The following is a 20691-nucleotide window of genomic DNA, read 5'->3' as shown; positions in this document are numbered from 1 at the left end:
TTAGTGGTTGTCAATATAAGATTTCTGAGAATGCATTGTGCCTCCCACCATGGGAAAACTGGTACCGAATACTGTGAGTTTTTAATTTTGTAAGTATAGAAGAAAGCACCTTCACAGATTCACCTACATTGCTATATGCAGGCAGGGTTGTTTATTTAATACACTTTATTTTTTAGAGTAGTTTTAGGGTTACAGAAAAATTGAGCAGAAAGTAGAGTTCCTATATACCCCTTCACTTCTACAGTTCCGTTATTCCTATCTTGCATTAGTGTGGTACATTTGTTACAACTGATGAGCTAATACTGATACATTATGACTAACTAAAGTCCACAGTTTACCTTAGGGTTTACCCTTTGTGTTTTACACTTTATGGGCTTTGACAAATGAATGACATGTATCTACCATTATAATATCCTACAGAATCGTTTCACTGTCCTAAAAATCCTCTACAATCCACCTATTCGTCCTTCCCTGCCTTGTCCCAAACCCGTGGCAACCACTGATCTTTTTACTGTCTCCATACACTTGTGCTGTTATCAGAATGCATTATAGATGGAAACCAAAATGTAAAGCCTTTTCAGATTGGCTTTTTTCATTCAGCAATATGCAAGTAAGGTTCCTCCATGTCTTCTGTTACTTGAGAGCTCACTTCTTTTTACCATCCACTCAATCATTGTACCTTGTAACCTTGTTATAATTGCTTACCAGTGTCAAGGTATTCTATTGTTGACTCCTCCAATTTTTCTACCTAGAGAATCATGTTATGTGTGAATATAGACAATTTTATCTCTTCCTTCTAAATCCAAGGTTATTTCCTTCACTTGTCATACTGTGTTAGCGATGACTTCCAGAAGGAGGCTAAAAAAGAGTGGTCAAAGGGGCCTCCTTCCTCCTTATCTTAACTGGGAAAGCATCTAGTTTCTCACCATTAAGTATGATGTTAGTGATAGGGCTGTTGTAGATGTGCTTTAACAAGTTGAAGAAGTTCCCTGTATTCCTAGTATGCTGAGATTTCTTATTGTGAATATGGGTTAAGATTTTGTGAAATGCTTTTCTGCACCTATTGGTATGATCATATGACTATTTTCCTTTTGCCTGTTGATGTGATGGGTTATGTGAACTGATTATCAAATGCTGAACCAGGACTGCATACCTGGAATAAACCCCACTTGGTCATGGTGTGAAGTTATATACTGTTGGATTCAGTTTGCTTATGACTTGTTGAGGATTTCTGCATCTATGTTCCAAGACATAGAGTTCTGTCTGCAGTTTCCCTTTCTTGTAATGTCTGCCTGGTTTTGCTACTACAGCAATGCTGGCCTCACAGAATGAGTTAGGAAGTATTTCTTCTGCTCTTACTTTTTGGAAGAGATTGTAGAGAACTGGTATTTCTTCCTGAAGTGTTTGGTAGAATTCACCAGTGAACACATTTGGGCCTGACACTCTCTGATTTGGAAGATTAAGTATTAACGCAATTTCTTTAACAGCTATATGCCTAGTCAGATCTTCCTGTGAGTTTTGGCAGATTGTGTCTTTCAAGGAATTGGTCCATTTCATCTAGGTTATGAAATTTGTGGACACAGAGTCATGCACAGTATTATTATCCTTTTAATGTCCATGAAATCAGTTATGACTTTCTTTCATTTCTGGTATTAGCACCTTGTATCTTCTCTTTTTCTTAGTTAATTTAGCTAAAGGTTTATCAGTTTGACCTTTCTGAATAACTAACTTTTGGTTTTACTGATTTCCTCTATTTTGTTTTTGATTTCACTGATTTCTGCTCTAATTATTATTTCTTTTGTTTCACTTACTCCGGATTTAATCAGCTCCTTATCCTAGTTTCCTAAGATGGAAGTTTAGACTCTTTGTGCAAGTTAAGATCATTTGTTTGTGTAACCTGGTTTATGTAATCTGACTGATGGTGTAATCTAGTATACCACCATTTTATACCCTGTCTCTCAATAAAAGCCCCACTCTAGCTTCACTCTGGCTCTGCTCCAGTCTCAACCCACCTTCTCCTCACAGAGTCAAATATCTCCAAGGGCACAGATCTGTCTCTGGGTATACTGGCCTCTGCCTTAGAGGGCAGTTACTTACAGAGGGTTTGTACAAAATGTAGGCTGAGGACTAGAGGACTCACACATGTACACTCAAGGCATCTCCTGGCTTGACCTGAACCATGGGTGAATGGGGAAAATGAGACTAGGGACTAGATATCCCTCTGTACTGAACACATTCTATTTGCCACTTTGTTATTTTGATTTATACATTCTAAATGGTTATGTATTACTTCTCTGGGCCTCCTTTTACAATGTAAGGCTGCTCAGCCCTTACACATATGAGAGATGTGCCTGATACGGTAACAACTGCTAAATTAGGAGTGTCTGTTCTCTGTTCACAACTATATTAAGTTGCATTATGCCCATGAAGCACATATGGTTTATATAAGGAATGATATGTGGATACCTAAGTCCTGTAAACTTAAGGGACACCTCACATAAGCATTTAAGGCTGTGACCCTAATTATTCCATTTATCTCTGCTTTTAAAAAGCTTCATATTCACGATTGCCAGGATGAGGGCTGCAGAAACGGTATGATTAACACAAGGGAACTTCTCGTGATGAAATCCTGATTCCTTTGTAATCCTAATGCAACAGAGACTCCAGATACCTTTTTGATTTTGTAACCTGTGCTGATGGTTACTCAAACTATTAAGTGATAAAATTTCACATAACTACACTGTACACAAAGTGCTTGTAAAAACTGTTGAAGTAGAAGTAGAAATAAGGACTGTATGTGACTTGGTACTGTAGTACCATCAACTTCCTGTGCTTGACAGTATACCATGGTTGTGGAAGATAGCATTAAAGGAAGGTTGGTGGAGGGCAAGTGAGAATTCTATGTATGACTGCAACCTATTACAAGTCTATTTTTTTATTTTACTATTTCTTTTTTTTTGGTTTTTAAAGCTTCACATGGCACAATATACATTTATAAATTATAATTTTTTATGTTTCCTAAAGATAAATATGGCATGAAAACCAAAAACACGACTTCTAATATATTACTTCTAAAAATAATCTTCAAGTTATATACCTCAAATTGAAAGGTTTCTCTTTAATATAAATTCTGACATAACCTAGTTTTTATTTTTGCTAAAAAAAAAAAATTGTTTTTACAAAATAAAAAATCTGCAATATTTTATACCAGTATTTGCTTGGTGACATTCAATGGAATGTTACTTAACAAGACTGTCCTGCATTTGTTGCAGTCTACTCTGGAGTAAAATAAGGCCAGTTTGTGTGGAGGAAGATTCCCGAACATTCAGGATATCCTGTCAACAGAGCTTCCGCCAGTGTGAATTCTTGTGTAATGGGTGCTGAACTGCAGCTCGACATTCCTAACATCCACTTCAATCGTTACGTTTTTCTCCTGCGTGTGTTCTTTGATGTACAATGAGGTTTGACTTCTGAGAGAAGGTTTTTCCACATGTGTTACATTCATAGGGCTTCTCCCCCGTGTGTGATCTCTGATGTTTAGCAAGGTCTGATTTACGGTAAAAAATTTTCCCACATTCATTACATTGACAAGATTTCTCTCCTGTGTGAGCCCTGTGATGCACTGTGAGGGATGATTTGTGACTGAAGGATTTTCCACATTCATTACATTCATAGGGTTTCTCCCCTGTGTGTTTTCTCTGATGTAAAATAAGTCCTGACTTCACACAGAAAGATTTTCCACATTCATTACATTTATAGGGCTTTTCTTCTGTATGAGTTCTCTGGTGGACAATTAAGGCTGACTTATGACAGAAAGCCTTTCCACATTCATTACACTCATAGGGTTTCTCACCTATGTGAATTCTCTGGTGCTGAGTGAGCTGAGACTTCTGGCAGAAGGTTTTCCCACATTCGTTACATTCATAGGGTTTCTCCCCTGTGTGTGTTCTATTATGTTTAGTTAGGTATGATTTATTATAGAAGATTTTCCCACATTCGTGACATTCAAAGGGCTTCTCCCCTGTATGTGTCCTATAATGTTGAGAGAGGGTAGACTTATGGCTGAAGAATTTCCCACATTCAGGACATGCAAAGGGCTTCTCCCCTGTGTGAGTTCTCTGATGTACTGTGAGGTCAGACTTCAAGCAAAAGGTTTTCCCACATTCATAGCATTCATAAGGTTTCAACCCTGTATGAATGATCTGGTGCCTAGTGAGTACTGACTTGTGGTAGAAAGTTTTCCCACAGGCATTACATTCGTAGGGTTTATCCCCTATGTGAGTTCTCTGATGTTGTGTAAGATGTGACTTCTGACAGAAAGATTTCCCACAGTCAGGACATTCAAAAGGTTTCTCACCTGTATGAGTTCTCTGATGCACTGTAAGGTGTGAATTCATACAGAAGGATTTCCCACATTCATAGCATTCATAGGGTTTCAGCCCTGTGTGTGTTCTCTGGTGTTTAGTGAGGTCTGACTTCTGGTAAAAAGTTTTCCCACATGCATTACACTGATAAGGTTTCTCCCCCGTATGTGTTCTCTGGTGTAACGTGAGGGCTGACTTGTGGCTGAAGGCTTTCCCACATTCACTGCACACATAGGGCTTCTCCCCTGTGTGTGACCTCTGATGTTTAGTGAGGTTTGACTTCTCCCAGAAAGTTTTTCCACATTCATTACACTGAAAGCGTTTCTCTCCTGTGTGTATCCTCTGATGTCGAGTGAGGTGGGACTTCTCCCAAAACGCTCTCCCACATTCATTACATTCAAAGTGTTTTTCTCCTTTATGAGTTTTCTGAAGTTGTGAAAGGCATAAATTCCTCCTGAAATTATTCCCACTTTCATTACAGTCATAGTGTTTCATATGTGCCCCATGAGGTTTCAAAAGGGTAGACTTCACACATAAGGATTTTCCACAACCACTAAATCCATAGTGATTTTCCTTTGAGGAATTTATCTGGTGGAATAAGAAGGAGGAATTATCAAAGAAGGTTCTCCCATATTCATTACATTCACAGTCATTCCCTTCTGCAATCTCTTTCCTGTATGTACTGAATATTGCCTTTTCAAGGAAGGTTTCTTGATAAATGTTATGATCAAAATTTTGCTCTAAAGTTTGAATCTTCTCATGATGAATAGGGTCCTCATCATGACTGAAAGTTTTCCCATTTTTAAAAAATTCACTTTTCTCTCTAGTATGAGTTTTCTCGTGTTTAATACTGAGTAGTAATTTTCCACAGGCATTAAATTCATCAGTCTTTTTTCCTAAATAGTTTTTCTTATTGATAAACAATTCTGAAATACAGTTGAAACTCACTCCACATGAGTCACACTGACAGAGGGTTTTGCTGGAAGGAAAAGAGTTTGTGTCCAAGTTATGTGGTTTTCCTACTACGTTGCCTCGTTCTTTAGTTAGCATTTTATTATTGATGAATGCAACTTCCCACACATGTTTAGGCTGGTTTTCGTGGCTCCTTTCTTTCTTGTGATCAGTTTTCCAGATTTCTAAAAATAAGAAAAATTAACCTTACATATGAATAGTAACACATTTTTAAGGAATGCAATGTATATACAAATGCCCTATGTTAGAGCTGATTTGGATTTCTTGTCTAGTCTCCAGAGAAGAAAATAACTGTAGGTACATATTCTTTCTATTCTTGAGTTTGAGATGAAAAAAGAAAAATGAAAACAAGAAACAAAAAGCCTGGCATAATGGGAAAAGGGAGCGGAAACTGGCTATTACAACACATACATCTGCACTCTGGTGTCAGAAGAATAACAGCACCCGTTAAAAGCTGAATGTGTCCATCTGTCCTCCAAAAAACTGTATGGATCAATATAAGGAGAGCAAATAAAATTACCTACAACAACCCATGACTTCAGCATAACCAGGACATACAAAATACTACGAACTTCAAATCGCCACTAAGGAAAGAAACATTTAAATACAGAAAAAACTGATAATGAGCCCACATCCGTTGAGAGTCAGCTAGAGACTGTGGCAACCACACATAAAGAAGAGACAGGGAACTCAGAGATGATTAAATACAAATAAAATCATTCCCAGAAAGGGGAAGTCCCACTATGAGTGGGGAAACACTGAGATGACATTTCAGTTCTGATACATGACAGCTCAGACCACTGGGAACTCCAACAGAAGGGACTTGTAGTAAATGGGAACTGAGGACGCAAGCGCTGATCCAGGTCAGAAATAAAACTGTAAGAAGGACAAAGTGATCTTAGAATAGACTTAAATTACAAGGAGCCAGTTATGAACTGAATTGTGTGAGTTTTCTGAAGTTGTGAAAGGCATAAATTCCTCCTGAAATTATTCCCACTTTCCCCCAATGTGACTATATCTGGAGACAGAGCCTTTAAGGAGGCAATTAAGGTTGAATTAGGTCATCAGCGTGTAGTGCTAATCTGATAGGAACAGCATCCTTATTAGAAGCAGAAGAGACACCAACTTGCTTGCTCCCACTGTGTGCACAGAAAAAAAGCCACGTGAGGCTACAGCAAGAAGGTGCCGTCTACAAGCTGAAGAGACAGGGCTCACCAGAAACCAACCCTGCTGGCACCTTCCCCTCGGCCTTACAGACTCCAGAAGGGTGAGAAAACAAATTTCGGTTATTTAGGTCACCCAGTCTGTGGTGTTTTGTTATAGCAGTCCAGGCAGACTAACAGAGAGTCCGAAGAGAAAAGAGATTTCACTGAAATTTTAATAAATAGCCCTGAAAAAAGGCATGACAACAGAGCAGAAAGAAGAATGACAAGAAAACCAAAGAAAGAAGAACTGGTTCACAAAGAAGATTCTGGATAAGGAAGGTAGTCTGCAAAATAAATAAAAGATTTTAAAATAAAATTATATGCATAGGGCACCTGGGTGGCTCAGTTGGTTAAGCAACTGCCTTCGGCTCAGGTCATGATCCTGGAGTCCCTGGATCGAGTCCCGCATTGGGCTCCCTGCTCGGCAGGGAGCCTGCTTCTGCCTCTGACCCTCCCCCCTCTCATGTGCTCTCTCTTTCTCATTCTCTCTGTCTCAAATAAATAAATAAAATCTTTAAAAAAAAAATTATATGCATATATGAGGATTATACTCTCTACAGAAAAAAAAAAAACAATGAATATTAAAAACCATAATATGGGGCGCCTGGGTGGCTCAGTAGTTAAGGGTCTGCCTTCAGTACAGGTCATTATCTCAGGGTTCTGGGATCGAGCCCCACATCAGGCTTCCTGCTCAGCGGGGAGTCTGTTTCTCCCTCTCCCACTCCCCCTGCTTGTGTTCCCTCTCTCGCTGTGTCTCTCTCTGTCAAATAAATAAATAAAATCTTTAAAAACAAAACAAAAAGAAACCATAATCTAAGAAAACTGCCCCAAAGAGGACCTCATCTACACAGGATAAAGAACCACCATGAACCTGGGCAAAGCTGACCTGGAACAGTCTTCTCTAAGGAACACTTTAATAAAACTACTAGACCTTAAAAATGAAACATCCTCTGGGCAAAAAGACTAAATCTCAATAAACAAAAATGTAGATTTGGCAATAGATTCTGTCACCAATAAAGCGAGGCTCAGTGGAGGAATATTTTCAAGTTAAAAAAAAAAGTGGGAATAAAGGATTTGATAGGGAACACTGGGAGAAAAACTGAGCAGTGGATAATTTAATTGTAGGCCTAAGACCAAAAGAAAGTTGAGAACAAGAATAGAAGAATAATATATAAATGTTAGAGGCGCCTGGGTGGCTCAGTTGGTTAAGCGTCTACCTTCGGCTCAGGTCATGATCTCAAGGTCCTAGGATCAAGCCCTGAATCGGGCTCCCTGCTCAGCAGGGAGTCTGCCTTTCCCTCTCCCTCTGCACTACCCCCTACTCATGCTCTCCTTCCTCTCACGTTCTTGCTCTCAAATAAATAAGATCTTTAAATACATACATACATACATATGTGTGTGTGTATATATATATATATAAATGCTATATATTCTAGTGAAGTAGAAATGATGCAATTAGAAGACCTATAGGAAACAGGAATGAAAAGAAGAAATAAGAATAAGCTCAGAGATAGCCATATAAATAATAGCCTAAAGAATGTCACTAAAAGCTAAAAAATCAAATAGAGAGTTAAATAAGGAAATGGGCAAACTAAGGCCAGTATAAAAGATATTAGTGTAAAAATAACTATGAGAACAAAAACATGAAAATTTCCTAATTGACTCCCTCCAGAAAGAAAAAAAGACCAAATAGAATTCAGTAAATGTGATACACTCATTAAATGTAACAAAATGACAGAAATGAGACCAAACATGAATCATATTAATAAATATGAATGGGTTTACTTCATCAATTAACAAAATGACTTCAAACTGTGTCACAAGCAAAATCCAAATTGATGCTGTAAAGGGGAAATACAATGATAAAAACGGACTCAAAAAAGCTAAAATCAAAGGGATGGACCATATTATTCCAGACAAAGGGAAACAATAAGGAAGCAGAGATGCAATCTTGTTATCAGTAAGGACAAAAAAAAAAAAAAAACCAAAAAAACCCCCCCACTTTACAAGGCTAAAATCCTCAACTTTGAATGCGAAAATCACGGTTATGAATATCTAGAGTCCAAAAACCCTTCATGAAGCAGAACTCAGAAAAGCAAGGAAAAAATAAAATACACTATTCAAAATATTATTTCAAGAAAGATCAAAAAGCAGAAAGTTGGGGGTGTAGAAGACTTAATGACAACAATCAAGACATATATCTTTATAATGTCAAAACTTGTAATAGAAAATACACTTCCATCTCAAGGGTGCATGAAACACTAAAAAAAAAAAAACTGATATAGGTAACATGCTCAGGTAATCCTACAGTAAAACTAGAAATTATTGGGGAAACTAAATTTATTGAGATTTAGTCTTTTTGCCCAGAGGATGTTTCTTCATTCAGCTTCCACTGGGACTTCAAAAACAAACAACTCTCTAGTAAAAACTGCTCTTTGGTGAAAAAGGAAACAAACCAAAGCTGAAGTTCTAAACCAAAATAACTAGTGAAAATATTACTTAGGAGTACATATGGGATACACATACTGATCAGAGATTTCATAGCATTAAATGTTTTGTATCAGTGAAAAAGAATGAAAAATAAGTAAACCCTTGACTCAAAAAATAAAAAAAAAAACTAGAAGAAACAATAGTAATGTAAAAGAATGAAGTAGAAAGCACAAAGAGGGAAATAATAAAGATAAAAACAGATAAACACAAATTTAAAATAATACAGATAAAAACTTTCTCTTCAGGGCGCCTGGGTGGCTCAGTCATTAAGCGTCTGCCTTCAGCTCAGGTCATGATCCCGGGTCCTGGGATCCAGCCCCTCATCGGGCTCCCTGCTCCACGGGAATCCTGCTTCTCCCTCTCCCACTCCCCCTGCTTGTGTTCCCTCTCTCACTGTGTCTCTCTCTGTCAAATAAATAAAATCTTAAAAAAAAAAAACCAAAAAACCTCTCTCTTCATCTTTAAGGTCTACTAGTTTTATTAAAGGCTGTCTTTAGTGAACCATTCCACATCAGTTTTCCCAGGTTCCTGGTGGTCTCTGAATATGTGGATCAGGTCTTCTTTTATTTTTGGACAGTTTACTTAGATTAGAAGTTAATGGAACAGAAACAGAAAAGAGCAGAACAAGAGTTAAGTCAAAAAAGCTGGTTCTTTGCAAATAATCAAGTCAAAAAGTGGGCAGAGGATATGAAAAGACACTTCTCCGAAGAAAACATACAAATGGCTAACAGACACATGAAAAAATGTTTATCATCATTAGCCATCAGGGAAATCCAAATCAAAACCACACTGAGATACCACCTTACACCAGTTAGAATGGCAAAAATGGACAGAGAAAGAAACAACAAATGTTGGAGAGGTTGTGGAGAAAGGGGAACCCTCTTACACTGTTGGTGGGAATGCAAGTTGGTACAGCCACTTTGGAAAACAGTGTGGAGGGTCCTCAAAAATTTAAAAATAGAGCTACTCTATGACCCAGCAATTGCACTACTGGGTATTTACCCCAAAGACACAGATGTAGTGAAAAGAATGGCCATATGCACCCCAATGTTCATAGCAGCAATGTCCACAATAGCCAAACTGTGGAAAGAGCTGAGATGTCCTTCAACAGATGAATGGATAAAGATGTGGTCCATATATACAATGGAATATTACTCAGCCATCAGAAAGGATGAATACCCAACTTTTACATCAACATGGATGGGACTGGAGGAGATTATGCTAAGTGAAATAAGTCAAGCAGAGAAAGTCAATTATCATATGGTTTCACTTATTTGTGGAACATAAGGAATAGCATGGAGGACGTTAGGAGAAGGAAGGGAAAAATGGGGGGGGGGGAATTGGAGGGAGAGATGAACCATGAGAGACTATGGACCTGAGAAACAAACAGGGTTTTAGAGGGGATGGGGGAGGGGGGATTGGTTAGCCCGGTGGTATTAAGGAAGGCACGTACTGCATGGAGCACTGGGTGTTATACGAAAACAATGGATTGTGGATCACCACATCAAAAACCAATGATGTATTGTATGGTGACTAACATAACATAATAAAATTTAAAAAAAAAAAAAAAAAAAAAAGCTGGTTCTTTGGAACCCCTGGCTGGCTCAGTCAGTGGAGCATGCGACTCTTGATCTTGGGGTTGTGAGTTCGAGCCCCACGTTTGGTGTAGAGATTACTTAAAAAATACATAAAATCTTTAAGAAACAAGAAAGCTGGTTCTTTGGAAAAGATTAACAAAGGAGGCAAATCATTGACTACCCTAATCAACAAAAACAAAGGAAAGAAAGCTCAACTACCCAAACTGAGAAACAATAAGGAGGAAACAATCACTGGAACAAGGTATGAAAAAAATCAAAAAGGCTACTTTTACTCAACATGATACAGATATGTTTGAAAGAAAAGTAGCAAATAATTTCCTAAGAAAACACACTTTATCAAATTAAACTTGGTAGAGACAAAATGTAAATAGAATAATTTCCACAGAAGAAACAAAGTATCAAGTTTGCTTGAGCCATAAAATAAAGCATTTCTGTGCTTTTCACAATTGTTAAATTTTTCCCATACTTGCCTTATCTTTCTCTATATAAAGTCTTCTTGACCATTAACTATGTGGGTTAAATGCAAACATCATGACCTGTTATTTCAAATGTATCAGCATGTATCTCCTATGAGTAAAGGCATGATCACACTCAAGAAAACTGTACACTGATACTATATTATCCATCATACAGTCCGCTCAAGAAGAACAGTATCTTTGAAAATATCTGTGTGCTTTTCAACTATATAAATCCCCTTCCTTCACTGCAAAATCCTCCACCATTAGGGGGTATAGCTATCATGAAAATGGGTTTAATCAAAATTGTCTTCTTTAAAGATTTTCCACATAGGTTCTGAAATCTGTTAATGTATCTCTGAGGTATGCCTGTAATATCTTTGTCTAGTTTTGGTATTAGCAAAATGCTGGCCTCAGAGACTGAATTAGTTAGTATAATCTTCTCCTGGATTTTCTGGAAGAGTTTGGTAAAACTGGTATTATTCCATGTGTGGTAGAACTCACTAATGAAGTCCCTGTACTTGGGTTTTCTTCATGGAGTGGTTATCTATTTCTCCTGAAGTGAGCTTAGATAGCTGTTGAAGGAAACTGTCCATTTTATCTAAATGGTTGAATTTATAAACCAGAGGCAAAACATTTCCTTATTTTCCTTGTAATATCTGTAGAATCTTTGGTGATATTGCCACTGCTATACTTTTTTTTTCTAAGATTTTATTTATTTTTTGACAGAGAGAGAGACAGCAAGAGAGGGAACACAAGCAGGGGGAGTGGGAAACGGAGAAGCAGGCTTCTGGATGCGGGGCTCAATCCCAGGACCCTGGGATCACGACCTGAGCCGAAGGCAGACGCTTAACTACTAAGCCACCCAGGCGTGCCACCACTGCTATTCTTTTTTTTTTTTTTTTTTAAGATTTTATTTATTTATTTAGTAGTGAGCGAGAGAGAAACAGCATGAGAGGGGAGAGGGCCAGAGGGAGAAGCAGGCTCCCTGCTGAGCCGGGAGCCCCATGTGGGACTCGATCCCAGGACCCTGGGATCATGACCTGAGCTGAAGGCAGTCACTTAACCAACTGAGCCACCCAGGTGCACCCCCACTGCTATTCTTGATATCAGTAATTTGTCTCATCTAGAAGCCTGTCAATTTTACTGATTTTAAAGAACCAGCTTTTGGTTTTACTAATTTTCTCAACTATATTTCTGTTTTCAGTTACATTATTTAAACATTCTGTTATTTACTACTTCCTTTCTTCTGCTTACTATGGATTTAATTTGCTCCTTTCCCCCTAGATTTGTAAGGTGGAAGCAGCCATTAAATTGTGACCTTCCTTCTTATCCAGCATGAATTTCACACACGTGTTAGATATACACATGTTTATACACACACAAAATCCAACATGTATGATATTTACACATCATATGATAAATACATATTATTTATAATATATATTCCACATAAAAGGAATTTCATGTATGCATTTGTGTGTTAGATGTATTCACACAAAAAAATTTACTTGTGTTGCATAAGAAAGATCTCCATTACCTCAGCTGTTTTCACCTTATAAAACAAGAAAAAAAAAACACTAGAAAAAATTAAACCCAAAAGTAAGAGAAGGAATAAAGATCAAATGGAAAATAATGAAATCAATGAAATATTATACATACTTTGTTTCCTATATAAAAATTTCCTATATATAAATTTCATGTTTTCATGAACATTCAGTTCAAAATAGTTTCTAATTTCCCCTTTGAATTCTTCTCTGAACCATCAAGTTAGGTAAAAGGATACTATTAAGTTTCTAACTAGGAATTTTACAGCTCTTTCTGTTATTTTTAATTTAGCTAGATTTAACTCTACTCTGGTAAGGGAAAACATTTTATATGACTTGACTCCTTTTAAATTAATTGAGATTTGTTTTAGGTCTTAGAATATGGATCTACCTTGGTTTACGTTCATGTGCTCCTGAAAAGAATGTGTATTCCACTGGTTTACCTGTGTGTGTATGGGGGTGGGTAATTTTATAAATGTCAATTAGGTCATTTGGTTATTCAGTGTTCTTCAAGTCTACTACAGCTTTGCTTATTTTCCATCTCCTTCTTCTACTAATTATCGGGAGAGGGATGTTGAAACATCAGACTATAACTGTGCATCTATTTCTCCTTCAAGTTCCATCAGGTTTTCCTTCATATACTTTGAAAAATTTATCTGCACCATAAAAGTAAAGGATTAAGTTTTCTTGATAAATATATCTCTATCAATATGAAAAAAAATCCTTCTCTTTCTCTGGCAATATTCTTGGCTTTGAAATCCACTTCATCTAATACTGACACAAGACTATAACCTTTTGAATAATTTTACCATTGTGCATCTTTTTCCATCCTTTTTATGTTCAACCTATTTGAATCTTACCCTTTTAATTTATCTCACTTGGCAATCTCTGCCTTTTAAATAGGGGTAAAGTAGTGAAGAAAACAGGCAAAAATCTCTGCTTTCTCAGGTTTACATACTAATGGAGAGACAGTAAAGACACATGTAATATGTTACATGAATTAAGTACAACTTAGAAAACTATCTTTTGCCAGTGATTTGCAGTGGTAGATCGAACCAAAGATCGAATTCCCACACAGTTAAGTTACCTCTAAGCTCTCGCTGGGCAAAACAGACCTAATTACCACGGGCTCATTGTATATCTCAATCATTTTGTGGGTTCTAAATATTAAAGGGGTAACTTGACTTCTTGAAAACAAAAACAAACACACCATCAAACCTCATAGGAATTCTAATTAGCATTAATTGAATCCGCATGTGAATTAGGGAGGAATACATCTTCATGATGCTGGCCCTTCCAATAATCAACAACATACATCTATTCATATATAGAAAACTTCTTTAAGTTTTTCAATACCGTTTTAAACTTCTTACAGAAGAATATTATGTGTCTTATGCTTATATCAAGTTTTAAGAAACACTCAGACAGAAATACACACATCTACTAATCGTAAACTGCAGCGTCACTCTGAGAGAAGTGGGGCACTGTTCTGGCTCCTAGCTCCAGAGCAACATTGTAGTACTTATACTCAGAGACACAGGCAGAACAGAGAACTATCAAGTTCTTCTTATGAAAATAAGGCCACCTTCAAAAACAATGAAATTTCAGTGTTCAGCAACTAAGAAGAGGCTTGTGCCTCCATTAGGGCAACAAGGTAAATAACAGACCAACTAAAATTATACCAGAAGGAACAAGGGAAAGAGACAATTAAGGAGAACAACCCAGGCTATAGATCTGGTCCTATCCACCAGAAACATTCACACAAATACACTTACAATAGATGAAGATTTTCTACGGAAATAATTTTCTCAAATTATGTTTTCTAGGAGATGATTTCAAAACCAGTGGCATGAAGTGCAATATTGAAGACGGGTCTCAAAGGCTACTCTCTGAAAGGGCTCGAAATTGGACCAATCTGTAGAGCAATATATGACCCAGGACAATGTTGGAAACAACAGACCAATGGGCCAACAATTAGTAGAGGCTAAAAGCAGGGTGACACCAATAGAGGCAGAGAAGTTAACACAGAGATCAGTGAAAGAAACTGTGTTTATCAGGGTTCGCCAGAGAAACAGAGCCAGTAACTATATATATACACACATGCGTGTGTGTGTGTGTGTGTGTGTGTGTGTGAGAGAGAGAGAGAGAGACGAAGAGGTTTATTAAAGGAATTAGCTTATGTAGTCATGGAGGCCAAGTCCCCCAATCTGCTGTTTGAAAGCTGGAGAACCAGGAAAGCCAGTGGTATAATTCAGTCTGAGTCAAAAAGCCTGAGAACTACGGGAGGTGATGGTTTAACTTTTAGTAAAGATTAAAAGCCTGCAAACTAGACGGCCAGTGGTGTAAGTCCCAGAGCCCAAAGGCTGGAGAACTAGGAACACTGATTTTTGTCTCAGATATCCCGGCACAAGAAGAGAAAGAGAATTTGCCCTTCTTTGCCTTTTTGTTCATTCAGGCCCTCAAAGAATTAAATGCTATCTGACCATAAGGGTGAGGGTGGATCTCTTTACTCAGTCTACTGAATCAAATGCTGCTTCCAGAAAGATCCCCCAAGACACACCCAGAAATAATGTTTTACCAGCTACCTGGGCATCGGTTAGGCCACTGAGGTTAACACACAGAATGAATCATCACAGAGGCACTCACAGAGCACCCCCCATAACACTATCATCATTCTAATACAGTGTGCGAGCCCAAGGCAGAGCCCTCTGATGAGACATCAGAGATGGTACACGGTGGGAGGAAAGGACTTCAGCCAAATAATCCAATCAAGTCATTAAACAAATAAGCAAGCAAAAATAACAACAGGCCCTAGAGAAAGAAGGAATCAGTATCAGACTAGGAACAAAATATCTAAAATATCCTTTTGTCAAAAAAAAGGATTCACAAGACGAACAGGAAAATTTCACATATATGGGAGAAACAGCAGGCAACTTGAGAGAGTCCAGATATAGGACTTAGCAGATCTCAAAGCAGCTATCACAAACATGTCCAAAAGGCAACCACATTTAAGGAAGTAAAGGAAGGTACTGATGACACCTCATCACACAGAGAGTATCAATAAACAGAAAAGAATGAAACAAAAATTCTAAATTTGAAAATTATACTACCTGCACTGTAAATTTGTTAGATGGGCTCAACAGCTGAAGCTTACAGAAGAAGAATTAGTAAACTTGAAGACAGATCAATAGATATAATTTAAACAAAAGAAGAATGAAGACAACTGAACAAAGCCTCAAATAAATGAAGGATAGTGTTATCTGCACCAACATATTCATAATGGGAATATCAAAACAAAAGAAAGAAGAGCAAGGGGAGAAAAACTATTCAACAAAACGATGGGGAAATCCTGCAAATTTAAGAGAAAAACAATATGCAAATTCAAGAAGATAAATAAACTCCACATGAGATAAACAGAGATCCATGCCAAGATGCATCATAGTAAAAATATTTAAAAAGAAAGACAAAAAGAAAACTTAAGTATCAAGAGAAATACAACTCATCACATACAAGGGAACTCCAGTTAGATTAACAGCTGACTTTTCAACAGAGAGCAGGAGGTAGGGTGACATATTGTGAGCTAGGGGGAAAAAAACCCAAAATAGCAGAACTGTTTTCAAAACTGAAAGCGAAATACATAAACCTATACATTTCCAGTCATTAGTTCAAATCCACAAAGATTGCAGGTAAAAGTAATGCTGTAATTTAAAAGATAGCATAAAGACGTATTTCTTCTCCTAACCACTGCCCAAGGCCATGCAACAACCAATATGTATACAACTATATTGTTCTGTAACCTATAGAAATTAAATATATTTGACAATAGGAAAGACAAGGCAGAAAAACAAAGTTATACTAGAGTAAGGAAATGAACCTGGATGGTAACTTGAATTCACAGTAACAAATGAAATGAAGCAGAAATGGTGAATAAGAACGTTAATAGAGCAAACTCCATAAATAAATACTTGCTATCCTTTCTTGTCTGTTTCTTTAAAAGACATCAAATTATATAAAGTAGTAATTCCAACAATGCATTGTTGGAATTTAAACATATACAGATCTACTATGCACAAAAGTAGTATCACAAAAATAGAGTAGAATAAATAGAATTATATATGAATAGCATCTCTATATTTCAGTGTAGATAAGGGAGTATAAATCTGAAGTAGATTCTGAAAAAGTAAATTTATTAGGTAAATCTTAGAGCAACGATTAGGAAAATCATTTTTAAGTGAAATCATCATTGAAGAAATTAAAATATTATGCTAAAACATACTTAATGAAAAAGAAGGCAGTAATAAAAGAACGAGAGGATCAAAAAGGCATAAGGCAGATAAACACCAAAAAGTAAAACAGCAAGAGTAAATCCAACCATACCAACACCAAAAAACCGGGAATGGACTTAGAAATCCAATAAAAAATCAGCAAATGTCAGGGTGTATAAAACATGTAAATGCAAGCACATGCTATCTACAAGATTCAAAGCACAAGTAGGAAGAAAATTTTAAAAACAGAGAAAAATATATCAAGTACACAACATTTATAAAAAGGCTATAGGAGCTATATTAGTATCAGGCAAAAATCTATTTTTACACAAAAAAGTGTTACTGGAGATAAGTGGACATCATGCAATGAAACCAGTCAATAAGTAAAGGAGACATTAATCCAAGCAATTATATGCTGCTAAGTCTCAAGTGTCTGAAGCAAATTCTGACAGAATTCAAAGGAAAAACATACATGTCAACAATAATAATTAGAGACTTTAATATCCCACTTTAAGTAATAGATAAAACAACTGGGAGAATACAAACAAGCAAAAAAAAAAAAAAAAAAGAAGTAGTTAAAATACACTATAAAGTAAGCTAGACCTAACAGATATATATTTAAGACAATCCACTTGAAAAGAACGGAATACATATTCTTCAAAAGATGAAACATTCCCTAGGATAGATTTTATTTTTAAAAGTTTTATTTATTTGGCAGAGAGAGACACAGCGAGACAGAGAACACAAGCAGGGGGAGTGGGAGAGGGAGAAGCAGGCTTCCCGCTGAGCAAGGAGCCTGATGTGGGGCTTGATCCCAGGACCCTGGGATCATGACCTGAGCTGACGGCAGATGCTTAACAGACTGAGCCACTCAGGCGCCCCTTCCCAGGATAGATTTTAAAAGGTTCTCCTACCACAATGGAAGAAAATTATAAATCAGTAATACAAAGGGATTTTGAATTCATAAATATAATATTAAATAACACATTCCTGAATAAAACAGAGGGAAAAAATAACAAGGAAACTTAGAAAATACTTGGAGTAAAAATGTAGATTTAATATACTAAAACTTATGAGATACACACAAAACAGTACTTAGAAGATAATTTATACCGACAATAACCATACTAAAAAAAAGGATCCCGGGGCACCTAGGTGGCTCAGTCGGTCAAGCATTTGACTCTTGATTTCGGCTCAGGTCATGATCTCAGGGTCATGAGATCGAGCCCCACTCAGTGCAGAGTCTGCTTGGGATTCTCTCTCTCCCGCTCCCTCTGCCCCTACCCACCAAGCTCACACATGTACATGGGCTCTCTCTCAAATAAATATAAATGCACGCTCTCTCTCTCAAATAAAATCTTAAAAAAAAAAGAACGATCCCCAATCAATAACCTGCCTTGCACACCTGAGAACAATGGAAAAAAAAAAAAGCAATATCAATCCAAAGCAAGGATAGAAAATGAGATGAGTAAAAATTAATAAAACAGCAAAGAAAGGCAAAATATGATTCTTTGAAAAGATCAAGAAACCTGACAAACCTGCATTTAGGCTGACATGAAAATAAGAGACATAAGATTCAAACTACTAAAGTTATGGAATAAAGATGGTACATATACTAGGGATAGAATGTACTAACACTACCAAACTGGAATGTTTCATACATTACAAAAAAAATTATAAGTGAATGTTTTGAACAACTGTATGCCAACAAATTTGATAACTTTGCTAAAATACAAATATTCCTAGAATAAGAAAAAATATAACAACTCAAGAAGAAATAAATCTGAAAAAAGTACAAGAAGTAAAAACACTGAGGTAGTCATTTTAAAACTTCCCATAAAAAAAAGCTGAGGTCTAGGGGCGCCTGGGTGGCCCAGTCATTAAGCGGCTGCCTTCGGCTCAGGTCATGATCTCAGGGTCCTGGGATCGAGCCTCGCATCGGGCTCCCTGCTCAGCAGGAAGCCTGCTTCTCCCTCTCCCACTCCCCCTGCTTGTGCTCCCTCTCTCACTATGTCTCTCTTTGTCAAATAAATAAATAAAATCTTAAAAAAAAAAAAAAAAAAAGCCCAGCTCCAGATGGTTTCACTAGTGAATTTTTAAAATCATTTAAATAATAATTAACATTAATTATTCAAATACTCCTCCAGAAAATAGAAAAGACCTCCTAACTCATTATATGAGACTAATACCACACTGACACTAAAATCAGACATGAGAAAAGACAATAAAAAACTAAGATCAACATCTTTTCAATATAGACCCACAGATACTCCCCAAAATGCTAGCAAATGTTATATAGTAACATATAAAAAGGGTTATACACAAAGACCCTGTGGGATTTATTCTACTAATGCAAGGCTGGCTTACCATTTGAAAATGGTTAAGTGACTACGGCCATACCACCCTGAACGTGCCTGATCTCGTCTGAAAATGGTTAAGTGAGCACCAACAGTGCATTCTCCCTCTAACTTACTAGAGCTATAGGGCGTCTTCTCTGCCTTCTCCCTCTGCCTCACTCCTGCTCTCCAGTATCTCCTGAAAAGGAGTCTATACTCACCTGCTATCACACTTTTTCGACTTCCTGGATTTCCAGGCTCTGGTGTCTAGTGTGACCTTCTGCTTTCAGTCTCACAGGACTGTATATATTTATGTACTTTAAGAGGTAATGCCTGAGGATCTCCCTTCTCTTCAGCCTGAATCTAGATGCTGACCAAGATCCTCCCACTGGGACACTGACAGGCTTGAAACACCCTCAACTACTGAAAGCCACTACTAGTAAAATAGACTGGTTAGACAATCACAAAATTTGACAGACAACCAAGAGCTAAGTCAGGGTTGAACAATAAGGTTATCACCTACATGAGGCCATTCCTCCAATACTAGGAGAGTTGGCTGTTTGATCTAATGCATAGAAACCAACACAGAGAATCAAGAAAAATAAAGAAAGGAATGTGTTCTAAATGAAAGAACAGGATAAAACCTCAGAATAAGTCCTTAATGAAATGGAGATAAGTGATTTACCTGATAAGGAGTTCAAAATAATGGTCATAAAGATCCTCATCAAACTCAGAAGAACAGATGAACACAGTGAGAACTTTAACAAAGAGATAATATAATAAAATACCAGGGCGCCTGGGTGGCTCAGTTGGTTAAGCAACTGCCTTCAGCTCAGGTCATGATCCCAGGGTCCTGGGAGCGAGTCCCACATCGGGCTCCCTGCTCTGCGGGGAGCCTGCTTCTCCCTCTCCCACTCCCCCTGCTTGTGTTCTCTCTCTCGCTGTGTCTCTCTGTCAAATAAATAAATAAAATCTTTAAAAAAAAAAATATATATATATATATATATAATAAAATACCAAACAGAAAATACAACAAGTGAACTGAAAAATACATCAGAGGGATTCAACAGCAGAATAAATGAGGCATAAGAGATCAGTGATCTGCAATATATGACAGTGGAACTTACTCCATTAGAGCAGGGGGGGGAAAAGGGGATATAGCTTAAGGGATGTATCATACAATACAAAGCAGATCAACACTCACATAGAAGTCACAAAAAGAGAAGAAAAAGAAAGGGGCATAAAACTTATTTAAAGAAATAATGGCTGAAAACTTCCCCAAATTGGGGGGGAAAAAAGAAATCCCTATTCAGGAAGCCAGAGATTTCTATATAAAATAAATCTAAAAGACCCACACCAAAACATATTATACTTAAAGTGCCAAAGATTAAAGACAAGGAGAGAATCTTAAAAGCAGCAAAACAAAAACAAAAACAAACAAAAAATCCACAACTAGTTA

The 20691-nt window shown here is 37.2% G+C and overlaps 1 protein-coding gene across 4 annotated transcripts in view; it reads right to left on the bottom strand.

Moving 5' to 3' along the window:
* LOC123846390 (zinc finger protein 33B) overlaps positions 1–20691 on the bottom strand; it is a 120610-nt gene that overhangs the window by 51727 nt on the left and 48192 nt on the right. Inside the window, exons 1-2 of one of the 4 annotated variants that reach the window (XM_064594584.1) lie at positions 20021–20149; positions 111–5500 (exon numbers count right to left, since the gene is read on the bottom strand). In XM_064594584.1, coding sequence (XP_064450654.1) covers positions 3414–5414 — 2001 coding nt within the window. In that variant the 5' untranslated portion in view covers positions 5415–5500; positions 20021–20149 and the 3' untranslated portion in view covers positions 111–3413. Of the gene's footprint in view, positions 1–110; positions 5522–20020; positions 20150–20691 lie in introns of those variants that run through there. The other 3 variants (XM_064594585.1, XM_064594583.1, XM_064594582.1) reach the window with 3 other exon arrangements.

This window comes from Mirounga angustirostris, unplaced genomic scaffold (assembly GCF_029215605.1).
Source record: "Mirounga angustirostris isolate CCGP_5_RB_7025 unplaced genomic scaffold, mMirAng1.0.hap1 SCAF_6, whole genome shotgun sequence".
NCBI lineage: Eukaryota > Metazoa > Chordata > Mammalia > Carnivora > Phocidae > Mirounga > Mirounga angustirostris.
This window is presented reverse-complemented; position numbering and strand designations above follow the sequence as displayed.